The sequence below is a fragment of the Coregonus clupeaformis genome, chromosome 17, assembly GCF_020615455.1.
Source record: "Coregonus clupeaformis isolate EN_2021a chromosome 17, ASM2061545v1, whole genome shotgun sequence".
Classification (NCBI taxonomy): domain Eukaryota; kingdom Metazoa; phylum Chordata; class Actinopteri; order Salmoniformes; family Salmonidae; genus Coregonus; species Coregonus clupeaformis.
In genome coordinates this window covers 52,550,905-52,574,753 of record NC_059208.1, presented here as the reverse complement: position 1 = coordinate 52,574,753, position 23,849 = coordinate 52,550,905, and the positions used below count along the sequence as shown (strand labels likewise).

Here is a 23,849-nt window from a genome sequence, read left to right as displayed (position 1 = left end):
TGTACCTATGATGAAAATTACAGGCCTCTCTCATCTTTTTGAGTGGGAGAACTTGCACAATTGGTGGCTGACTAAATACTTTTTTTCCCCACTGTATATATATTATTATTTGTTGACTCGATTTTCCCTTACGAAAAATGTATCAACCCCTACAAAAATGTCCATTAATTATAATCCACCAGTGGAGGCTGTTGAGGGGAGGACGGTTCATAATAATTGCTGGAATGGAGTAACTGGAATGGTACCAAACACATCAAAGTTGTGGTTTCCATGTGGTTGACACCACTCCATTTACTCCATTCCAGCCATTATTATTAGCCGTCCTCCCCTCAGCAGCCTCCACTGTAATCCACATAATAATTCACATTTCCTGTTGCTGCAGTATTCGTTTCCTACTGTAGCAAACTGTCTTAAATTAAGATCCTACATCTGTACCTGACCTGTATTTGATAGAATATTGAATAGGAGCCTTTGTCAAAGAAGAGAGGCCTATTTCCTAATACATCTCAATTACATAAGTAGAGAACTAGTAGTAGAGAACAGCGAAAGGAGAAGGAAATGATTTCATAACATGAACTCATTCATTAATCATTTCAAGCCAAGGCCCTTTTCTCTCTGTGACTGACCTCTTGGCTAAACCTTGATCCCATCTATCTCAGTATATTGTAGAGAAGGCTATCATCCTTCAATAAAAATGAACTTCTCCACCCCATTCTCCCCATGGCACAATACTCTCCTTGTTTTCCCTCAACAGAATAATGTCTGACCGCCATAGAGAGCAATAATGGCGTCTTTGGGTTTTAAGGTTTGTGGTAAACACAGGCTTAGGAGATCTTATACATTTTGTTCAATTAATTAATTATGTAATTTATTTCACCTTTATTTAACCAGGTAAGCCAGTTGAGAACAAGTTCTCATTTGTGACCTGGCCAAGATAAAGCAAAACAGTGCGATAAAAACAACAACACAGAGTTACATATGGGGTAAACAAAACATAAAGTCAAAAATACAACAGAAAATATAGATACAGTGTGTGCAAATGTAGTAAATTATGGAGGTAAGGCAATAAATAGGCCATAGTGCAAAATAGTTACAATTTCGTATTAACACTGGAATGATAGATGTGCAAAAGATGATATGCAAATAGAGATACTGGGGGTGCAAATTAGCAAAATAAATAACAATATGGGGATGAAGTAGTTGGATGGGCTAATTTCAGAATGGCTGTGTGCAGGTGCAGTGATCGGTAAGCTGCTCTGACAACTGACGCTTAAAGTTAGTGAGGGAGATAAGAGTCTCCAGCTTCAGAGATTTTTGAGTTCAATGAGATAATCTTCATCAGCTAACCTCCGGAGGCTGAAGAAATTCGGCTTGGCCCCTAAGACTCTCACAAACTTTTACAGGTGCACCATTGAGAGCATCCTGTTGGGTGGTATCACCGCCTGGTACAGCAACTGCACCGCCTGCAACCGCAGGGCTCTCCAGAGGGTGGTGTGGTCTGCCCAACACATCTGGGGGCACACTGCCTGCCCTCCACGACACCTACAGCACCAAAAAGATCATCAAGGACATCAACCACCCGAGCCACGGCCTGTTCACATCGCTATCATCCAGAAGGCGAGGTCAGTACAGGTGCATCAAATCTGGGACCGAGAGACTGAAAAACAGTTTCTACAGCATCTCAAGGCCATCAGACTGTTAAATAACCATCACTAGCCAGCTACCACCCGGTTACTCAACCCTGCACCTTAGAGGCTGCTGCTCTATGTACATAGACATGGAATCACTGGTCACTTTAATAATGTTTACATACTATTTTACTCATTTCATATGTATACACTGTAGTATAGTCAATGCCATCCTATTCAACTATTGCTGTATATATACTATTCTATCCTACGTATTCTACAGATATACTAAATATTCTATCCACATACTATCCATAATGTCTATACATCCCATCACACACACACACACACACACACATATATATATGAATAGTGTTCAGACCCTTTGACTTTTTCCACATTTTGTTACGTTACAGCCTTATTCTAAAATTGATTAAATTGTTTTTTTCCCCCTCATCAATCTACATACTATACCCCATAATTACGAAGCAAAAACAGGTTCAAAAAAATGTTTGCACATGTATTAAAAATAAAAACGGAAATACCACATTTACATTATTCAGACCCTTTACTCAGTACTTTGTTGAAGCAGCTTTGGCAGCGATTACAGCCTCGAGTCTTCTTGGGTGTGACACTACAAGCTTGGCACACCTATATTTGGGGAGTTTCTCCCATTCTTCTCTGCAGATCCTCTCAAGCTCTGTCAGGTTGAATGGGGAGCGTCGCTGCACAGCTATTTTCAGGTCTCTCCAGAGATGTTCGATAAGGTTTAGGTCCAGGCTCTGGCTCTGGCTGGGCCACTCAAGGACATTCAGAGACTTGTCCAGAAGCCACCCCTGCATTGTCTTGGCTGTGTGCTTAGGGTCGTTGTCCTGTTGGAAGGTGAACCTTCGCCCCAGTCTGAGGTCCTGAGTGCTCTGGAGCAGGTTTTCATCAAGGATCTCTCTGTACTTTGCTCTGTTCATCTTTCCCTCGATCCAGACTAGTCTCCCAGACCCTGCCGCTGAAAAACATCCCCGCAGCATGATGCTGCCACCACCATGCATCACTGTAGGGATGGTGCCAGGTTTCCTCCAGACGTGATGCTTGGCATTCAGGCCAAAGAGTTCAATCTTGGTTTCATCAGACCAGAGAATCTTGTTTCTCATGGTCTGAGAGTCCTTTAGGTGCCTTTTGGCAAACTCCAAGCGGCTGTCGTCTGGCCACTCTACTATAAAGACCTGATTGGTGGAGTGCTGCAGAGATGGTTGTCCTTCTGGAAGTTTCTCCCATCTCCACAGAGGAACTCTATAGCTCTGTCAGAGTGACCATCCGGTTCTTGGTCACCTACCTGACCAAGGCCCTTCTCCCCCGATTGCTCAGTTTGGCCGGGCGGCCAGCTCTAGGAAGAGTCTAGGTGGTTCCAAACTTGTTCTTGGGGACCTTCAATGCTGCAGAATTGTTTTGGTACCCTTCCCCAGATCTGTGCCTTGACACAATCCTGTCTCGGAGCTCTACGGACAATTCCATGGTTTTTGCTCTGACATGCACTGTCAACTGTGGGACCTTATATAGACAGGTGTGTGCCTTTCCAAATCATGTCCAATCAATTGAATTTACCACAGGTGGACTCCAATCAAGTTGTAGAAACATCTCAAGGATGATAAATGTAAACAGGATGCACCTGAGCTCAATTTCGAGTCTCATAGCAAAGGGACTGAATACTTATGTAAATAAGGTATTTTTTTTATTATTTTTTTTGCAAACATTTCTAAAAACATTTCTGGTTTTGCTTTGTCATTATGGGGTATTGTGTGTAGACTGATGAGAAAAAGTTATAATTTAATCAATTTTAGAATAGTCCAAAATGTGGACAAAGGCAAGGGGTCTGAATCCTTTCTGAATGTCTGTTTGTCTGTGTGTGTGTATGTATGTGTGTGCTCCTCCTAATATTTATATATTTATTAATTCCATTCTTTTACTTTTAGATTTGTGTGTATTGTTGTGAATTGTTAGATATTACTGCACTGTTGGAGCTAGGAACACAAGCATTTTGCTACACCCGCAATACCATCTGCTAAATATGTGTATGCGACCAATACAATTTTATGCACATAAACGCTTCATAATTTGTAAAGGTCATGTTAACTGACTGATATTATCGCATAGAATAAAACATATGCGATCTCATAAGCCTCTGTTAACCTCCAAGACCCTATTCCTTCTCCATTCATTTTGCCCATAGGAATGGCTGAACAAGAAGCAGTAAATTGTTTCTGGTTTTGGCTCTATACTCCCACACATTTTTCTGTCCTCACTTTTTCTCTGCACTGACATGTAACTTTGCTACATCTTAAAGCCATAGGAAATGTAGGCTAATAGATCCATAGGCTTCACATCTCTACACATCTGATGGTCCCATGTGGCTCAGTGTCACGATCGTCGTAGGAGTGAGTAGACCAAGGCGCAGCGTGTGAAACAAACATGACTTTAATAGTTAAAGTATACCAAACAAAACACGACTCGTGAAGTCCACGGTAAACAAATACCGACACGGAACAAAAACCAACAACACCCAAGGGAAAACATACAGTTTAAATATGGCTCCCAATCAGAGACAACCCACAACAGCTGACACTCGTTGCCTCTGATTGGGAGCCACTCTGGCCAACATAGACATAGAACAACTAGACACTCAACCACAGCACATAAACACACGGAATCTACACACCCTGGCTCAACATATAAAGTCCCCAGAGCCAGAGTGTGACACTCAGTTGGTAGCACTTACAACACCAGGGTTGTTGGTTTGATTCCCACGGGGGGATGAGTATCAAAATGTATGAACTCACTACTGTAAATTGCTCTGGATAATAGTGATCTGATAAAATGTCTACAATGGATCCGTCTGTTGCAGTATCTTTCCTTCATCTACACGCTTTCTATGCACTGAAAACTCAAGTAACCTTGCTTCATCCCAAAGGAATAGAAAATGTAGACTAATAGTTACTTAGACTACTAGCCTACACATCCCATGGAGGCAGCTGTTGCTATATTGCTCTATGATTTCAGCTCAAACTCATCCATCCTATCTACTGTATCTCCTGGAGAACTGCTGTCATTGTCATATTCATAATGATTATGTATCCTTCAACATGACAGGTTGAGGGTAAATACAGATTAGCCTTCTTATCATGCTAACCTGAACTGTCCTGCCATTCCCCTTGACCCATATCTGCACTGGAACAGTGAAGAGAATCACAGGCAAAATATTGTAGGTATCCACATTTTATTAATATTATTCCACTCTCACTGCAATTCTTAGACATCATAACAACACAATGGCCATGTGGTTTAAAAAAGAGACTCATAACAGACACCTGAATGGTTCACTTTTCCTTTGGAGAGTGGCCCTATGGCCTCTGCTATGATGCTGCAGTGTTGGAATAAAGGGCATCGTTTTAATCAGATTAAGAGATTAGGATGTTTATGCAGATTACTTTATAACCCAGATTGAGGGAGTGGAGAGGGATTTCTCTGGCAGTATTCAGGGGTGGAAGACAGGTACCTGTAAAACGCGGTAAGTATTTTTGTTCCTTGTATTTTATCAAATTAATATAATTATTTGATAAATTAATGTTATTAAATTCATTAATCTAGCGATCATAAGGAAGGGATAATCTGAGTGTAGTATTGGGGACACTTTTTCCTAAAATGTCAGCTAATGTCCACAACCCTAATCAACAAAAAAAACAAAAGATACGCAACCTAATGCCTACAAGGATTATTATCATGGTTCTACGAGACACATTCTAAAAAAGTTTTTGTGAGTGTGGCAATGCTTTACGAATATGTTTACCTTACCTTTGGTAACGACGTATTTGTATTAATTGACAGACAATGCCGGGGGTGATAAATATGGACGAGTTGACAGACCTGGATAAGGCTAAAATGGAAAGAGACCAAAAGAAGATTGAAGTCAAGCTTGAGAGATGGATGGTACGTTTGACCACTTTACTTTGATTGATCATTTTTCCAATTGTAAAAGTAATTTCTATGTAATAACAATAAGTGGAATAGTAATAGATTTGTACTGTATTATTTTAAACATGGATAAAAAGCCATGAAATGTTCCAAAGTGGAATGGATTGGTCATCAAAAGAGACTGTAATGACAGGTAGCCTAGCGGTTAGTAGCCAGTAACTGAAAAGTCGCTGGTTCGAATCCCCGAGCCGACTAGGTGAACAATCTGTCCATGTGCCCTTGCGCAAGGCATTTAACCCAAATTGCTCCAGTAAGTCGCTCTGGATAAGAGCGTCTGCCAAATGACTAAAATGTAAATGCATTCTTGATATTACAGTTGTGTGTGTTACATGTTAACCCTTCATTTGTACGACAGATGTCTAAGTGCTGTACTGAGTTTATGGAGGCCGTTCAGGCCGGTGTAGAAGAGGACACCCTGGTCAAAGGAATTGCAGAAGACAAGAACCCATTCAAGGAGTTGAAAGGCGGATGTGTCGTCTGCTGAAGAGGACAGGAGTCAGAACAGACAGCAGAGCTTTTCTTTCACCGATTAGACCCTCTAGTGCCCAAGGATATTCCCCCTTCCTTTGAAACATAGCTGGATCACCAATAGCCAACCGAGAGGAGATGGTAAAAAAAACAAAACAGATGTACATAAATCTAAACCTCATGAACCCATGTAAATGAATCCTTCTAGATTGTGCTCCCTCCTTGGTGTGATGCAGTAAATAAGGGTTGTTTTTGGAATGATTGTCAGAGCTTTGTTGGATGGTTTATATTGTCAGTAAAGAGCTTGTCTTCCATAAGTCTGTCTATAGTCTGAGTGTGTACCATCTGTTTCATTATTGGACAAAACCACAGTCATTAAATGAGCTTGTTTACAACTACAAGTCACCCTGAATGTTTTGTGAAAGACAGAGTACTTTTATAGGCTTGTAGACACATCCATTCTTAAAAGGTGGTATTGAGGAATCTGGCATCAATGGAAAAAAAGTTGTTATGAAAGTAAGGAACAGGTATGTTATGGGCAGCTCACCTGCCATTATAAAATCCCCCCCTTCTAGCCTAAAGCTTGCTACTTTGCCTGCCATGACCTACTACTACTACATATATGCCGCGTTCAAAACAACTGGGAACTCGGAAAAATACGAAATCAAATAATGACGTCGGTGATCTTCAGGTCAGAAAGGCTGATCTCTAGAAAGAGGCCCGAGTTCCCGAGTTGGTATTCCGAGTTTTTTTTTCCGAGTTCCCAGCTGTTTTGAACGCACTAAAGTCGAAAGTCGGAGATATCTGAGTTCCGAGCTCCCAGGTGTTTTGAACGTGGCAATATCCTATGTGACACGACCATTTGCGCATGTGCAGCTCATAGACCCACACACAACAGAAACTGTCACTTGCACAGAAATGGCTCTGCGACTGAACTTGGCAGCAAGCCGTAATTTCTCCAAATTAACCTCGTTTAGCAGTACAAGGAAGCTGACTGAAAATGTGTCATCTAAACCCAAAACCGCCAGTGGTTCAGAGATAACGGCTGATCATTTACTCTACACACCAGAGCATTTTGCACTGAAGGAATCTCTTAAAAAGGTACGCAAGACTGGTAGCCAGTTAGTTAGCATAGCATTACAACAATGAAACAGAATAAAGAAATCATGATTCAATTTAACACAAAGTTATTACTAATATAGCTTTCGTGGATATGAATATTGGTGGTATAACTTGCAAATGATAATGGCATATTACAAAACATGAAAGTAGGTGAGAGGTCACTAGCAGAAAGGCTAACTTGACACAAACGACTTTTTTTCTATTCGTATTATCTGAATAAAGTTGAAGTTCTATCCTACGACAATTTTTCGCAATATTACAAGCTTCTCAACCTAAACAAAACAGCAAAAGCTGCATTGTTTTGATACAGCCTTGTGGGAGAAAAAATAAAAGTCCACCGACTGTCACGTGACGTCTGTCTGAACTTGATATAAATACAATACTTTGTATAATGTTATTGTAGTCCTTTACATTATATATTTGACAATGTATCACTCATTAGTTTTATCCCACTTATAGACCACCAAATGTAGCCCTCATTATGGTTGAAACATGTTGCTGCATGGTTGAAACAAAGATCTCCATGTTTCTGTCACGATCATCGTCAATGTCATTCAATATATCAATGTCATTCATTCAAACTGCCAAACATCAAGCACATTTCATATTCATGCACAATTGTCCCAATGCATTAATAACTGGAATTTTGTCAAATCTGAACCAGTATCTGTGCATTAGAGACCTCATGAATGGTCTTGTTACCACCTTATTAATAGCAGCGTGTAGGATGTGTTGATCAGTTGATTGACAGGTGTAGGACTGTAGAACGATAAACTAGAAAAGTTCCTCTAGTATGGATGCTCACCAACGTTTTATAGTTATGTAGCCTATTGTTTATCATTAGTTATCGTTATAGTTATTGGCTTGGTGGATGGCCCGGGCCTTAACTCTGACACAACACAACTAACATTATTATCACAACAGAACTAGCCTACTAGTAAGTAGCTAACGATAGCGAACTTGAATTAAATCAATATAAAATTAGAATTTTATTCTCTATAAATTGACTTTTTCAAATGATTTACTCTTGCAATTTTGCAAACAGTGTGCTGCACTAGGGACATGAAGCAGAAGTCGAATCCATCACTTCCGTTGTTTAGCTGTGCCCATTGCAACCCTCGAAAATGAGGTGGAACGTCATTTCCAAACATTCTGAGAATGTATGAAAACTTGAAAATGTACATATCTAAGTGCTAGCTTGTCAGACAATGTAAAAAATAAATAAAATGTAATATTCTTCCTGTGGGTGTATATGAACAGATTTGAATAAGATTTAATATAGTCAGGTCCACTTTAATGTTTATCATGAGTGACTCTATAGATAATGAGTCAGGTGTATGATGCCTAGTTGGGACCAGAGCCATGTATTTAGAGAGTTGGGCCAATGCAGATTCTTCATTATGATGCATTTACATGACACTTCCAACATTATATGGCTGCCATGTTAGCTCCCTATCAACCTTCTATGGGGAATATTTAAACAATGCTATGTAACTGAATGTCAAGAATTAGAACAATATTCAAGAAGTTGGCCTAACTCTCTAAATATATGGCTCTGGTTGGGACTAGGCATAGGCTAAACTCTACAGTACCTGCAGCCCTCTAAGACTATGGCTGCCTTCCGCTTTGCTACATGACTAGGCTAGACAGTCACCGGGGACAAAGAGCTAAAAATATAGAGAGCCCATAAAAAGAAGGAAACCAAGACTGGGAGGTAGATGGAAATACAATTGTTTTCAATTGTGACTTAAACCTCAAAGGATGCAGGGAGGTTGAAAATGAGATGACATGCGGAAGATAGAAAGGATATAAAAGCAAAAAGGAAACAACTCACCAGTGGGACATATGGGAACTGTAGTTTATTACAATAATACAGTTGAGGGTTCCGTGCATTGTAAACTTGGGAGTGGTACACAAAAGGGTTACGAAAAATCCAGAAGGTCAGAAGCTCATAATCACATTGCAAATCCAATCAGAATATTCTAACCTGTTCTAACCTACGTTCCATTTTAGAGTAAAGTAGAACTTCTGAGATTCCTCAATTTCAAATCCTCGGCTCAATCATTTGTTTGACATTTTAAGATGTTGAAGAAATTGTGATAAATCAATTCTGCCTACTTCACCCACCTCAAATCTCCTTCATCATGCTGATGAATGCCCTAAAAACATGTTTAAGTGATGTTACTGGAATGTTATTGCACTGCTCCCAGCTAGGAGTGAAACACAGCCATGTCAGGGGAAAGTGGTGTTCTTGACAGTGCTCTTGACCCCAACTCACAATTCACAGCTCTGCGATGTGAAATTGTTCTGGTATGCAACCCTACCAGTCAACAATAACCTTTGTGAATGATTTCTAGTCCCAGTAGACATTTCCCTTTCCAAGACCTAGCAGATCCTCCCTATCCCCTTCCTCAGGATTTGAACTGTTATTTCAGAGGAAGAGCCGGACCCGTACTTTGCTCATAGCTGTCTGTTTGTCATTTTGATTATACTGTGCTTTATTTCTCACAGATTTATAACTCATGCATTCCTTTGGAGTGAGTGGAGTGTGTATAGTGTTATTGTTCTGGACAATCCAGAAAGAAACTCGTAGGTTATAGGCCTACCTGTCCAATACTCGTAGGTTATAGGGCTACCTCTCCTGTACTCGTAGGTTATAGGCCTACCTCTCCTGTACTGGTAGGTTATAGGCCTACCGCTCCTGTACTCGTAGGTCATAGGCCTACCTCTCCTGTACTCGTAGGTCATAGGCCTACCTCTCCTGTACTCGTATGTTATAGGCCTACCTCTCCTGTACTCGTAGGTTATAGGCCTACCTCTCCTGTACTCGTAGGTTATAGGCCTACCTCTCCTGTACTCGTAGGTTATAGGCCTACCTCTCCTGTACTCGTAGGTTATAGGCCTACCTCTCCTGTACTGGTAAGTTATAGACCTACCTCTCCTGTACTCATAGGTTATAGGTCTACCTCTCCTGTGCTCATAGGTTATAGGCCTACCTCTCCTGTACTCGTAGGTTATAGGCCTTCCTCTCCTGTACTCGTAGGTTATAGGCCTACCTCTCCTGTACTCGTAGGTTATAGGCCTGCCTCTCCTGTACTCGTAGGTTATAGGCCTACCTCTCCTGTACTCGTAGGTTATAGGCCTACCTCTCCTGTACTCGTAGGTTATAGGCCGACCTCTCCTGTACTCGTAGGTTATAGGCCTACCTCTCCTGTACTCGTAGGTTATAGGCCGACCTCTCCTGTACTCGTAGGTTATAGGCCTACCTCTCCTGTACTCGTAGGTTATAGGCCTTCCTCTCCTGTACTCGTAGGTTATAGGCCTACCTCTCCTGTACTCGTAGGTTATAGGCCTACCTCTCCTGTACTGGTAGGTTATAGACCTACCTCTCCTGTACTCGTAGGTTATAGGCCTACCTCTCCTGTGCTCGTAGGTTATAGGCCTACCTCTCCTGTGCTCGTAGGTTATAGGCCTACCTCTCCTGTACTCGTAGGTTATAGGCCTACCTCTCCTGTACTCGTAGGTTATAGGCCTACCTCTCCTGTACTCGTAGGTTATAGGCCTACCTCTCCTGTACTCGTAGGTTATAGGCCTACCTCTCCTGTACTCGTAGGTTATAGGCCTACCTCTCCTGTACTCGTAGGTTATAGGCCTACCTCTCCTGTACTCGTAGGTTATAGGCCTACCTCTCCTGTACTCATAGGTTATAGGCCTACCTCTCCTGTACTCGTAGGTTATAGGCCTACCTCTCCTGTACTCGTAGGTTATAGGCCGACCTCTCCTGTACTCGTAGGTTATAGGCCGACCTCTCCTGTACTCGTAGGTTATAGGCCTACCTCTCCTGTACTCGTAGGTTATAGGCCTACCGCTCCTGTACTCGTAGGTTATAGGCCGACCTCTCTTGTACTCGTAGGTTATAGGTCTGTTTGTTATTCTTGGCTAGTAGAGGAGCTGGTTCTCTTTATGTTGCTATCACTCCTTGCACAATCTTTTGGAATAGGCATTTTGGGGAGGCATTTTACATTGGCAATTGTTCATTTGTCTTGAAATGCTTTCCAACCCCCACGGAAAGCCAGAACTTGTGCTTTACTCTGGTTAAGATTCTAGAACAAACTCCATTATGAACAGTGACTCATGGCCCCTAACAGTGGTTTATGCACTGAAGGAAGCTGCATTAGACTAAATTAGTAATTTTCCCCACTTAACTGTATAATTATGGTGGTTTTAATTGCTTTTAATTTGCTCTTTACCTGCCATTGGAGAGTTGTTGTGCTCCACAGCAACGCTTGAAAGCAGATGAATGGACGGGTTTGTCAAGGGTCTCTACATTAACTACCAAAATGGGATTGGGAGGAAGCACACGTAGTTGCCTAAAATCTAACTATTTTATGTAGGCAGTATTAACTGTTTTGAACATTTCCGCCCAAAAGCAGGTCCATTTTTATGAGGATATAGATTTAGCGAAACAATTTTGAGCCTGAATTTCAGGTGGCTTGTTGAAACCAATTATGCATCGTAGATTACATGCGTATAGGCTATTAAACACTTAAAAGCTCAAGCAGGAAGCACCAGCGACTCGGTCAATAAAGAAGTGGTCAGATGACGCAGATGCTAAGCTACAGGACTGTTTTCAGTAACTGGCTTCATCAATAAGTGCATCGATTACGTCGTCCCCACAGTGACCGCACGTACATACCCCAACCAGAAGCCATGGATTACAGGCAACATCCGCACTGAGCTAAAGGGTAGAGCTGCCGCTTTCAAGGAGTGGGAATCTAACCCGGATGCTTATAAGAAATCCAGCTATGCCCACCGACGAACCATCAAACAGGCAAAGCGTCAATACAGGACTAAGATTGAATCGTACTACACTGGCTCCGATGCTAGTCGGATGTGGCAGGGCTTGCAAACTATTACAGACTACAAAGGGAAGCACCGCCGCGAACTGCCCAGTGACACGAGCCTACCAGACGAGCTAAATTACTTCTATGCTCGCTTCGAGGCAAGCAACACTGAAGCATGCATGAGAGCATCAGCTGTTCCGGATGACTGTGTGATCACGCTCTCCGTAGCCGATGTGAGTAAGACCTTTAAACAGGTCAACATTCACAAGGCCGCAGGGCCAGACGGATTACCTGTACGTGTACTCCGAGCATGCGCTGACCAACTGGCAACTGTCTTCACTGACATTTTCAACCTGTCCCTGACTGAGTCTGTAATACCAACATGTTTCAAGCAGACCACCATAGTCCCTGTGTCCAAGAACACTAAGGTAACCTGCCTAAATAACTACAGACCCGTAGCACTCACGTCTGTAACCATGAAGTGCTTTGAAAGGCTGGTCATGGCTCACACCAACACCATTATCCCAGAAACCCTAGACCCACTCCCAATTTGCATACCGCCCCAACAGATCCACAGATGATGCAATCTCTATTGTACTCCACACTGCCCTTTCCCACCTGGACAAAAGGAACACCTATATGAGAATGCTATTCATTGACTACAGCTCAGCGTTCAACACCATAGTGCCCTCAAAGCTCATCACTAAGCTAAGGACCCTGGGACTAAACACCTCCCTCTGCAACTGGATCCTGGACTTTCTGACGGGCCGCCCCCAGGTGGTAAGGGTAGGTAACAACACATCTGCCACGCTGATCCTCAATACGTGTGCCCCTCAGGGGTGCGTGCTCAGTCCCCTCCTGTAGTCCCTGTTCACCCATGACTGCATGGCCAGGCACGACACCAACACCATCATTAAGTTTGCTGACGATATAACAGTGGTAGGCCTGATCACCGACAACGATGAGACAGCCTGTAGGGAGGTCAGAGACCTGGCCGTGTGGTGCCAGGATAACAACCTCTCCCTCAACGTGATCAAGACAAAGGAGATGATTGTGGACTACAGGAAAAGGAGGACCGAGCACGCCCCCATTCTCATCGACGGGGCTGTAGTGGAGCAGGTTGAGAGCTTCAAGTTCCTTGGTGTCCACATCACCAAAAACGATCATCGTCCAAACACACCAAGACAGTCGTGAAGAGGGCATGACAAAGCCTATTCCCCCTCAGGAGACTGAAAAGATTTGGCATGGGTCCTCAGATCCTCAAAAAGTTATACAGCTGCACCATCGAGAGCCTCCTGACTGGTTGCATCGCTGCCTGGTATGGCAACTGCTCGGCCTCCGACCACAAGGCACTACAGAGGGTAGTGCGTACGGCCCAGTACATCACTGTGGCCAATTTTCCTGCCATCCAGGACCTCTATACCAGGCGGTGTCAGAGGAAGGCCCTAAAAATTGTCAACGATTCCAGCCACCCTAGTCATAGACTGTTCTCTCTGCTACCGCATGGCAAGCGGTACCGGAGCGCCAAGTCTAGGTCCAAAAGGCTTCTTAACAGCTTCTACCCCCAAGCCATAAGACTCCTGAACAGATAATCAAATGGCTACCCGGACTATTTGCATTGTCCCCCACCCACCCCCTCTTTTATTATCTATGCATAGTCACTTTAACTCTACCTACATATACATATTACCTGAATTAACTCGACTAATTTGTGTCCCCGCACATTGACTCTGTACTAGTACCCCCTGTATATAGCCTCACTACTGTTATTTTACTGCTGCTCTTTAATTATTTGTTATTTTAGTAATATATTTTTTTACTTATCTATTTTTTACTTAAGACTTATTTTTCTTAAACTGTGTTGTTGTTTATGGGCTTGTAAGTAAGCATTTCACTGTAAGGTCTACAGCTGTTGTATTCGGCGGGTGTGACAAATACAATTTGATTTGATAGTAGGTGTACTTTTAAGCTCTTCTATTGTGAACTCTATTCACCTTAAAAAAAGAACACCATCCATCTCATCATGCTGTTTAACATTGAGAATGAGGTTAACATCTAAATATGTAGGCATCATCTCCCCCTAAGAAGTGGTTGAGTTGGCAGAGAAAATGTGGGATCTTGATAGTGTCTTCTTAAGTAGTTTTCCAGCACCCTATTCCTTGTACACTGAGTATTATTACATATGGGATAGACACTGAGTGTACAAAACATTAGGAACACCTTCCTAATATTGAGTTGCACCCCCCCACCCCTTTTTGCCCTCAGAACAGACTCAATTCATCAGGGCATGGACTCTACCAGGTGTCAAAAGCGTTCCACAGGGATGCTGGTCCATGTTGACTCCAATGCTTCCCACAGTTGTGTCAGGTTGGCTGGATATCCTTTGGGTGGTGGACCATTCTTGATACACACAGGAAACTGTTGAGTGTGGAAAAACCCAGCAGCGTTGCAGTTCTTGACACACTCAAACAGGTGCGCCTGGCACCTACTACCATTCCCCATTCAAAGTCACTTAAATCTTTTGTCTTGCCCGTTCACCCTCTGAATGTCATGGAAAGAGCAGGTGTTCTTAATGTTTTGTTCACTCAGTGTATTGGGCACTGTAGTGCACTACATAGGGAATAGGGTGCCATTTGGGACGTACCCATGGTACCAAGGCTCTCTTGACACTCACATTTCTCCAGAACGGGAGTGTTTCCTCATCCCTTCACTCGCTAAGAACAGTCTTCAAGCATGACATAGGGGAGTTTGGCCCCGCGATGAAGGGAATGCTCTCAGGTGGATTTAAGAGAGATTTTCGTAATCCATAGTCATAAAAATGTCCTCTTGGAAATATATTACTGTAGCTTTATATGGAGGATCTAATGTTGCACTTAATGTGAACCACTTCATCTTCATGCTACTTGATGCCTGCACAAATCTCTGTATGTCCATGTACTGAAGCGGTATACTGTAACTGGTACCGTTGGTATTAGGACCATTCCATAGGGAAATTAGATTTTAGGTTAGGCTAACATTGTCAGATGCAAACAGGCTTGTTAGTCTCAAACTGTATTATAGTTGTTTCCCTCTTAATGTCCAGAATGACAAGAATTTGGATTGGGTTTGGGGAGCTAGGCTACATGTTGACACACTAGGCCTATCTCTATCTGCAGTCTTGTGAAACTGCAATATTTAATGAAGGCTCGTTGACAGCGAGTGTAAAGGACAGGTGGGAAGTAGCACGCACAATACCATCCCCTCCTTATCATAGCATGTATTCATCCATATGAGATTTTCTTTCAGTATGTTTTGTGTTCATTTTGTATTCATTGATATTTAGACCTTAGTCTAGCAGTCTGCCAGTGACGGATTACATAGATTTAAGTAGAGGTAGAACAGGACTACTGAAAATAAGGTTGACGACTTCGCATTTATTTACAACCATGTACCTTTCTTAAGTGTTCTGATAAAATGGTGAGTCAATTTCCAAGTACATTTTCAGGGGGAAGATAAGCTATTTATATTAACATTCATTAGATTGGAATGAAATGTCCCCTGTAGCTCAGTTGGTAGAGCATGGCGCTTGCAACGCCAGGGTTGTGGGTTCGTTTCCCACGAGGGGCCAGTATGAAAATGTATGCACTCACTAACTGTAAGTCGCTCTGGATAAGAGCGTCTGCTAAATGACGAAAATGTAAATGTAATGTAAATGTTAGTCTCACACACCCACACCATTGGCATACATATCCATTCTCACACATACAGACAACCTACGTCCAGGGCACACCTAGTCTCTTGACCACACAGACATGTACCAAACCTACGTCTATGTGTTTGTCATCTTTCCATCTATCTTTGTCTGTGTTGTAGATCATCAACCAGGATATCAACCCCTATGTGGACCAATGGGAAGCAGAGGGGATATTTCCTGCCCACAAAGTCTTCAAGCTCCTTGGAAACGCCGGGTTTCTGGGTGTCAACAAGCCAGTTGGTACGAACTTCTTCTGTCTCTTCCTCTATGAAATTAAATTGTCTCAAATCACCCAGTTAATTACTTTTTCAACTTTTTCTGAGCTATTTCTTTGCCTGATTCTGATTAATTTGTGGGAAATTATGCTTAACCTATTTCACGTTCTCCCCCTTATAAAACTGTGTCAGTTGAAAGCACTTCCCTTTGAAGAGAAGAGGACGGCTAATTTCAGACGATAAAGATGGTTTCATTAATTGAGTGTTTTCATGAACATTCACCTGAATCGGAGTGAGACGAGGAGCAGCATGAAAATAAGAAAATGGTGAAGCCTCATTCCCCGTGAAAGGGTCTCGAAAGATACAGCAGCAGCAAGCGATAATGGGTTCCTCATAGACCCCTGAGCGCCCAATGTGTCAAACTAGGCACTGCTCTTCATCAAAACTCAACAAAAGAGCCTCTCAAGGGCTAGCGTGAGAAAATGAAGTTGAGTAATTTCGTTGCATACCAGACTCAAGATGATTTATATGCCTAAAATGACATCATTTTCATAAGAAAAGTTAAGACGTGCTTAGCATGTCATTCTGGCTTTGGCCCAGAAGTAGCGACCATATTGTGGTGAGTGTAGATATTTGTAGATGTTTGGAGTCACATCTCACAAAAGCTGTTAGTCCTATCTCCATTCCAGATACTGTCCTTTACCACTGTGAAAAAACTATGATACTTTTTGTCATATTTTAATAATCCAGACAGTATATGGTATAAGACGTTTAAAGTGATGATTCATTCCAAAATCTAATTATGTCAATGTTTTCGGACCTCCAAGTCCCACTACCCACCAATCTAGATCCAAATACTGCATATCAACCCCAAATGACTAGAAAAGACAACTCATCTTGACATTAGTCCCCATAGATGTCAAAACATCTAACAAACTTTGATTTTAAAGTGAAATACTACAGAGAACAATGCAGTGGGTGTTGTTGTCGTGGTGGGCCCTATGGGGAAATTGGCTCATAAATCTAGCTAAGTCAGAGGAGAGTGGGGCGAGCAGCATTACAAAGTGCTAACTACAGAGCCCTTCAGCATTAACAGGCTGGATTAGAGAGAAGGGGGACAAGGAAGTCTGTCCCAGACACACCAGATTACCAGATGGTATATTAGATCATCTCTTTATGGTTTATCCCACACTGTGTCAGAGAGAGAGACTACCGCTGAGACGAGACACATATTGCTAATAGACTATATTGCTGATAGCCTATATTGCTGGTAGGCCTACTTGTGTTATTATTGTATATATTCAAGAATACCACAAGAGTTGAGGATACACTTTTTGGAACTTTATCTAGACTTGATCAGAACAGACGTTACAGGACATTGGAATCTCTCTCTTGCACCAGCTTACATACCAATGTAAACTGGTGCAAGAGAGAGATTCCAATGTCCTGTAACATACCCCATAATATACCCTGCTTGCTTAGCGAGTACCATTTCCTCCAGATTTGGCTCACACAAGGTTTGAACCCAGGACCTCTGTCTTGCTGCTAGTAAACGTGACCGTGACTGCCCTCCTGAAGTGTCTTGCCAGTCGGCACCATGCGAACAAAAGTCACTCCCGTTTAGCAACTGTAAATTGCTTTGGCACAATAGGCATCAAGTCACTTGCCGATAATGTTGCATACACCGTTGCGTACAGCATTTGAAAGGTCTATCATTTTCATCAAACACAATCAAAGTTAACATAAGCCCTAGATGCTCAATTGCCCAATTTATGGCATTTTAACAATGTGATATTGCACTCCAAGTGTATAACTTGAAATAACATGATGTAGGTAATTAAATAAAACATATTTTTTTATTAGCCTAGTGGTTAGGTGTGCTCTTTAGTGTATTGTCAGCTGGGTGTTCAACCAGTCTTTGCTGGGAACACTAGTTGCTACCGTAGGCGCACACCAGGTGCTTTCCATTTTGCCCCGGTGAGTCAGTACTGCCAGCAGCTGCCAATGCCGAACCCCGGCGGCGGTTAACTAACCCGGAAAACTCAATATCTGAGTTTGGGTCTGTGGAACCCTTGGTGGAGGAAATACCAGAATGATCTCCAGCCGTCTTGACACTGTCTTGCCACTGGATACAGATGACACTGGACGAGAGAGTGAGGTCGAAGCTGCGCAACTCTCCCTCACTTCAAAGCGTAAGTCATGAAACCATCACCCATAGTCCTGTGGCTTTCGGCGAATGATGAAGCTGTAGCCGTGGACTCGCACACAGGTTATTGGGTCGCTTTTCACTGGACTGAAGCAGCAGTGGAACTGAGTGTCTGAGCAGTACTATTCAGGTTCACACTGCTCATCTCCCCAGCATGAGGAAGGGGCTAGAAAAGGTGCCCTAAACATTGTCTGCTTTACTTTACCCTGACCAGCCTACCGCAGCTGGAAGGGATCCCAACTCAGCAGTGGAACAAAGAAAAGAAAAGTGACACCACTTAATATTGGTGCTTGGAATGTGCGCACACTTATGGACACTGCTGGACCAAACAGACCTGTGAGACGTACACTCTTGTAGGCAGAAAACGTGCCAGATACAAAATGGACATTGCCGCCATAAGTGAGACCCAGCTAGCTGACACGGGACAGATTGCAGAAGTTGGAGCCGGTTGCACCTTCTTTTGGAGTCGGCATGGAAAATAGGTTTTGGTTTTGCAGTAAAATCTCACCTGGTCAACCAACTGTCAAGCTTACCTAAGGGTATAAATTACCGTTTGATGACCCTGAAGCACCATTTACCAGGCAAAAAGCAGGTCACCATCATAAACAATCTTCAAACTACCCAACCACAAGAAAACAATATGGATGTACAGTCCAAACACTGGCATTGATTGACAATGGCATTGTCAGGAGGAGAGACAGACAAGATGTCAAGGGTGAAAAAGGCCATGTGCGATGCAGAATGCTGGATAGATCACCGACTCATTATCTCCAAGCTCAACATCCAGATCAAACCTCCCAGATGTCCACAAGGCAAAATATCCTCTAAAGGACTCAACATCTCTCGGCTGAAAGAGGAGAACATCCGGCAGCACTTTGTTGAAGCCCTAGACCACTGTTTGGAGTCCTTATGCCTTGATTCGGAAGACGCTGAGGCAGATTGGACAGCTTTCATAAATCTGCTGCATTCTACAGTGCTCAAAACAGTTGGTGCCGCCACACGCAAACACCAAGACTGGTTAGATGAGAATGATGCAGAGATTCAGGCACTCCATGATGATAAACATCCGAAGGACTGTCCAGTTCAAGCTTAGAGCTATGCAGGATGCTTGGCTCAGTCAGAAAGCAGAGGAGATTCAATCGTATGCCAACAGCAACAACACAAAGCATTTATACGATGCACTCAAGTCAGTCTATGGCCCACAACCCTCAAGAACCTCACCTCTCCTGATTGCGAATGGAACTACACTGCTCAGAGAGAGAGAGAGAGAGAGAAAATCCTTGCCAGATGGGCTGAACACTTCAACTCAATAAATGAAGAAGCAATCAACAGGCTGCGGCAAGTTGAAATGACCCTGTCTCTTGCAGACCTACCCACCCTGGAGGAAACAAAAAAAAGCATCTGTCTCCTCTCATTGGGAAAATCTCCAGTAGCTGACACCATACCAGCTGAAATCTACAAGGTGGGAGGGCCTTGTTTGGTTGAGAAGCTAACCGGCCTCTTCCAGTCATTGTGGAGACAAGAAGCTGTCCCTCAGGAGTTTAAGGATGCCTCGATTATCCACCTCTACAAGAGGAAAGGCAATTGCCAAGCCTGTGACAATCACAGAGGTATATCCTTGCTGTCAATTGCTGGAAGAATCTTAGCTAGAATCCTCCTGAACCGTTTAAAAGAACACCTAGACCAAGACCTGCTGCCCGAAACCAGTGTGGCTTCAGAAAGAACTGTGGAACAACTGACATGGCGTTTGCAGCTTGCAAACACCCAAGAAAAATGCCAGGTGCCATACTCTGACCTGTACCTCACCTTTTTCGACCTGACATAGGCTTTTGACACCATAAGGGCCTCTGGAAGATCATGGCAAAGTTTAATCACAATGGTGTGTCAGTTCCATGATGGCATGATGGCTAGTGTGCAAGATCACCAAGAGTCCTCTGAGCAGTTTCCAGTCACAAATGGAGTGAAGCAAGGCCGTGTTCTAGCACCAACCTCGTTTAGCATGATGCTCTCCACCATGCTGCAAGATGCCTTCCCAAATGACCACACTGGGATCCGTTTCATCTACCGCATTGATGGGGGGCTTTTCAACCTGAGGAAGATGCATGCCAAAACAAAGGTGGAGGAGGTGACTCTCCGCGACCTCTTGTTTGCAGATGACTGCACACTAGCTGCTGGCTCACTTGCTGACCTGCAGATCCTCATGGACAACTTTTCATCTGCCTGTGACAACTTCAGCCTCACAATCAGTACAAAGAAGACCGAAGTTATGTACCAACCTGCCCCCGGTAATCCTTACGTGACCGAACCATCTCTGTGAAAGGTCAGACAAATTGACTTACCTTGGTAGCACAAGTGTTGTGTCCCGTGTGGTTCACATAGACGATGAAACAAACAACAGCATCACCAAGGCTAGTGCAGCCTTTGGCCGTCTGCCATTTTCTGTGTTTTATTTTTACCCACTTTTTCTAGTCTGAGATGTTTTGTGGTCTATCCCCAATATAAAGCTTGCCTATGCTAAAACGTTGACTAACGTGGCAAGCTCTCAAAGTATGCTGTATGAGTCTGGTTAGATTGATTGGAATGGGAGAGGATTACACCGACCAGGAGGCTTAGGCCTGTACTGTTGGGATGGAGAAATACCAGATGGACTGGGAATGGTTTTCACAGAAGAAATAGCCTTAGTGTATGGGACACCTTTAAATGTGCCTTTAGAGGCCATGCAATTCAGTACTCATCTCGAAAACAAAAGCAATTTAGGTCAAAAGAGTCCACACTAACAAAGGAAATAGAATGTCTAACAGAACAGATAGATAGCAATAAAAACTGTAACATAGAGGCTCAGACTAAATTAGAGGAAAAACAAAAATAAATTGAGAAACTTATTCAAGAAAGATCAAGTGTAATATATTATAAAAATAAAGCAAACTGGATGGAATATGGGGGAAAAATGCACCAAATTATTTTTAAATCTTCAACATAGGAATGCTACCAAAAATAATTTATTGAAACTGGTTACCCATGATTCAACAAATGATATTTTGAAGGAGGAAACAAAGTACTTTAAGCATACGTTTTCGTTTGTCGCCTCCATCTCCTCTAACTGAAGCAAATTGTAGAGATTATTTTTCTATTGATAATGTAAAATTAGCAGCCATGCAGAAAGACTCATGTGAAGGTGAAATTACAGAGGAGGAACTTCTGGATGCAATTAAAGTCCGGGAAAACTCCAGGGTTGGATGGCATACCAGTCGAGGTATACCAAACCTTTTTTGATATACACAGAGGACCATTATTAGCATGTTTTAACCACTCCTATGTAAATGGTAGATTATCAGACACTCAATAAGAAGGTCTGATTTCATTATTACTGAAACAGGATACAAGTGGAAAATATAAAGATCCAGTCCATTTAAAAAATTGGAGGCCCCTTACACTTCAGTGTTGTGATGCAAAAATTCTAGCAAAATGTATAGCGCATAGAATTAAAAAGGTATTGTCGGACATTATTCATTCTAATCAGACATGTTTTTTACATGGGCGATACATTGGAGATAATACAGTGAGGGAAAAAAGTATTTGATCCCCTGCTGATTTTGTACGTTTGCCCACTGACAAAGAAATGATCAGTCTATAATTTTAATGTTAGGTTTATTTGAACAGTGAGAGACAGAATAACAACAAAAATATCCAGAAAAACGCATGTAAAAAATGTTATAAATTGATTTGCATTTTAATGAGGGAAATAAGTATTTGACCCCCTCTCAATCAGAAAGATTTCTGGCTCCCAGGTGTCTTTTATACAGGTAACGAGCTGAGATTAGGAGCATACTCTTAAAGGGAGTGCTCCTAATCTCAGCTTGTTACCTGTATAAAAGACACCTGTCCACAGAAGCAATCAATCAATCAGATTCCAAACTCTCCACCATGGCCAAGACCAAAGAGCTCTCCAAGGATGTTAGGGACAAGATTGTAGACCTACACAAGGCTGGAATGGGCTACAAGACCATCGCCAAGCAGCTTGGTGAGAAGGTGACAACAGTTGGTGCGATTATTCGCAAATGGAAGAAACACAAAAGAACTGTCAACCTCCCTCGGCCTGGGGCTCCATGCAAGATCTCACCTCATGGAGTTGCAATGATCATGAGAACGGTGAGGAATCAGCCCAGAACTACACGGGAGGATCTTGTCAATGATCTCAAGGCAGCTGGGACCATAGTCACCAAGAAAACAATTGGTAACACACTACTCCGTGAAGGACTGAAATCCTGTAGCGCCCGCAAGGTCCCCCTGCTCAAGAAAGCACATATACATGCCCGTCTGAAGTTTGCCAATGAACATCTGAATGATTCAGAGGAGAACTGGGTGAAAGTGTTGTGGTCAGATGAGACCAAAATGGAGCTCTTTGGCATCAACTCAACTCGCCGTGTTTGGAGGAGGAGGAATGCTGCCTATGACCCCAAGAACACCATCCCCACCGTCAAACATGGAGGTGGAAACATTATGCTTTGGGGGTGTTTTTCTGCTAAGGGGACAGGACAACTTCACCGCATCAAAGGGACAATGGACGGGGCCATGTACCGTCAAATCTAGGGTGAGAACCTCCTTCCCTCAGCCAGGGCATTGAAAATGGGTCGTGGATGGGTATTCCAGCATGACAATGACCCAAAACACACGGCTAAGGCAACAAAGGAGTGGCTCAAGAAGAAGCACATTAAGGTCCTGGAGTGGCCTAGCCAGTCTCCAGACCTTAATCCCATAGAAAATCTGTGGAGGGAGCTGAACGTTCGAGTTGCCAAACGTCAGCCTCGAAACCTTAATGTCTTGGAGAAGATCTGCAAAGAGGCGTGGGACAAAATCCCTCCTGAGATGTGTGCAAACCTGGTGGCCAACTACAAGAAACGTCTGACCTCTGTGATTGCCAACAAGGGTTTTGCCACCAAGTACTAAGTCATGTTTTGCAGAGGGGTCAAATACTTATTTCCCTCATTAAAATGCAAATCAATTTATAACATTTCTGACATGCGTATTTCTGGATTTTTGTTGTTGTTATTCTGTCTCTCACTGTTCAAATAAACCTACCATTAAAATGATATACTGATCATTTCTTTGTCAGTGGGCAAACGCACAAAATCAGCAGGGGATCAAATACTTTTTTTCCTCACTTTATTTGGCTAACTATTAAACTAACTGTTTAGCAGTTTTATGGCTTGGGGGTAGAAGCTGTTCAGAGTCCTGTTGGTTACAGACTTGGTGCATCGGTACCGCTTGCCGTGTGGTTGCAGAGAGAGCAGTCTATGACTTGGGTGGCTAGAGTCATTGAAATTGTTTAGGGCCTTCCTCTGACAGCACCTGGTATATAGCTCCTGGATGGCAGGGAGCTCGGCCCAAGTGATGTACTGGGCCATACGTACTACCCTCCAGTGTCTTGCGGTCGGTTGCCAAGCAGTTGCCATACCAGGCGGTGATGCAGCCAGTCAGGATGCTCTTGATGGTGCAGCTGGATAACTTTTGGAGTATATGAGGGTCCATGCTAAATCTTTTCAGCCTCCTGAGGGGGAAGAGACATTCTTGTGCCCTCTTCACGACTGTGTTGGTGTGTGTGTGGACCAT

The 23,849-nt window shown here is 42.9% G+C and overlaps 2 protein-coding genes across 2 annotated transcripts in view; both read left to right on the top strand.

The window, feature by feature from the left end:
• Positions 1 to 5,097: 5,097 nt before the first annotated feature.
• Positions 5,098 to 6,515, top strand: gngt1 (guanine nucleotide binding protein (G protein), gamma transducing activity polypeptide 1). The gene is made up of 3 exons (XM_041901999.1): positions 5,098 to 5,187; positions 5,505 to 5,606; positions 6,007 to 6,515. The coding sequence occupies exons 2-3, from the start codon at positions 5,508 to 5,510 to the stop codon at positions 6,133 to 6,135; spliced, it is 228 nt and encodes a 75-aa protein (XP_041757933.1). The 5' UTR covers positions 5,098 to 5,187; positions 5,505 to 5,507; the 3' UTR covers positions 6,136 to 6,515.
• A 476-nt stretch (positions 6,516 to 6,991) lies between these two features.
• Positions 6,992 to 23,849, top strand: part of zgc:85777 (uncharacterized protein LOC405871 homolog) — a 40,902-nt gene continuing 24,044 nt past the window's right edge. Inside the window, exons 1-2 of the mRNA XM_041903689.2 lie at positions 6,992 to 7,220; positions 15,938 to 16,058. Of these exons, the coding sequence (XP_041759623.1) occupies positions 7,038 to 7,220; positions 15,938 to 16,058 (304 nt within the window). The 5' untranslated portion in view covers positions 6,992 to 7,037. The remainder of the gene's footprint in view (positions 7,221 to 15,937; positions 16,059 to 23,849) is intronic.

Bases quoted from the DNA above. Each gene is read 5' to 3' on its own strand.
- gngt1 (XM_041901999.1), top strand. From the start codon at position 5,508: ATGCCGGGGGTGATAAATATGGACGAGTTGACAGACCTGGATAAGGCT. The intron at 5,607-6,006 runs GTACGTTTGACC...TTTGTACGACAG, and splicing joins TCAAGCTTGAGAGATGGATG to ATGTCTAAGTGCTGTACTGA.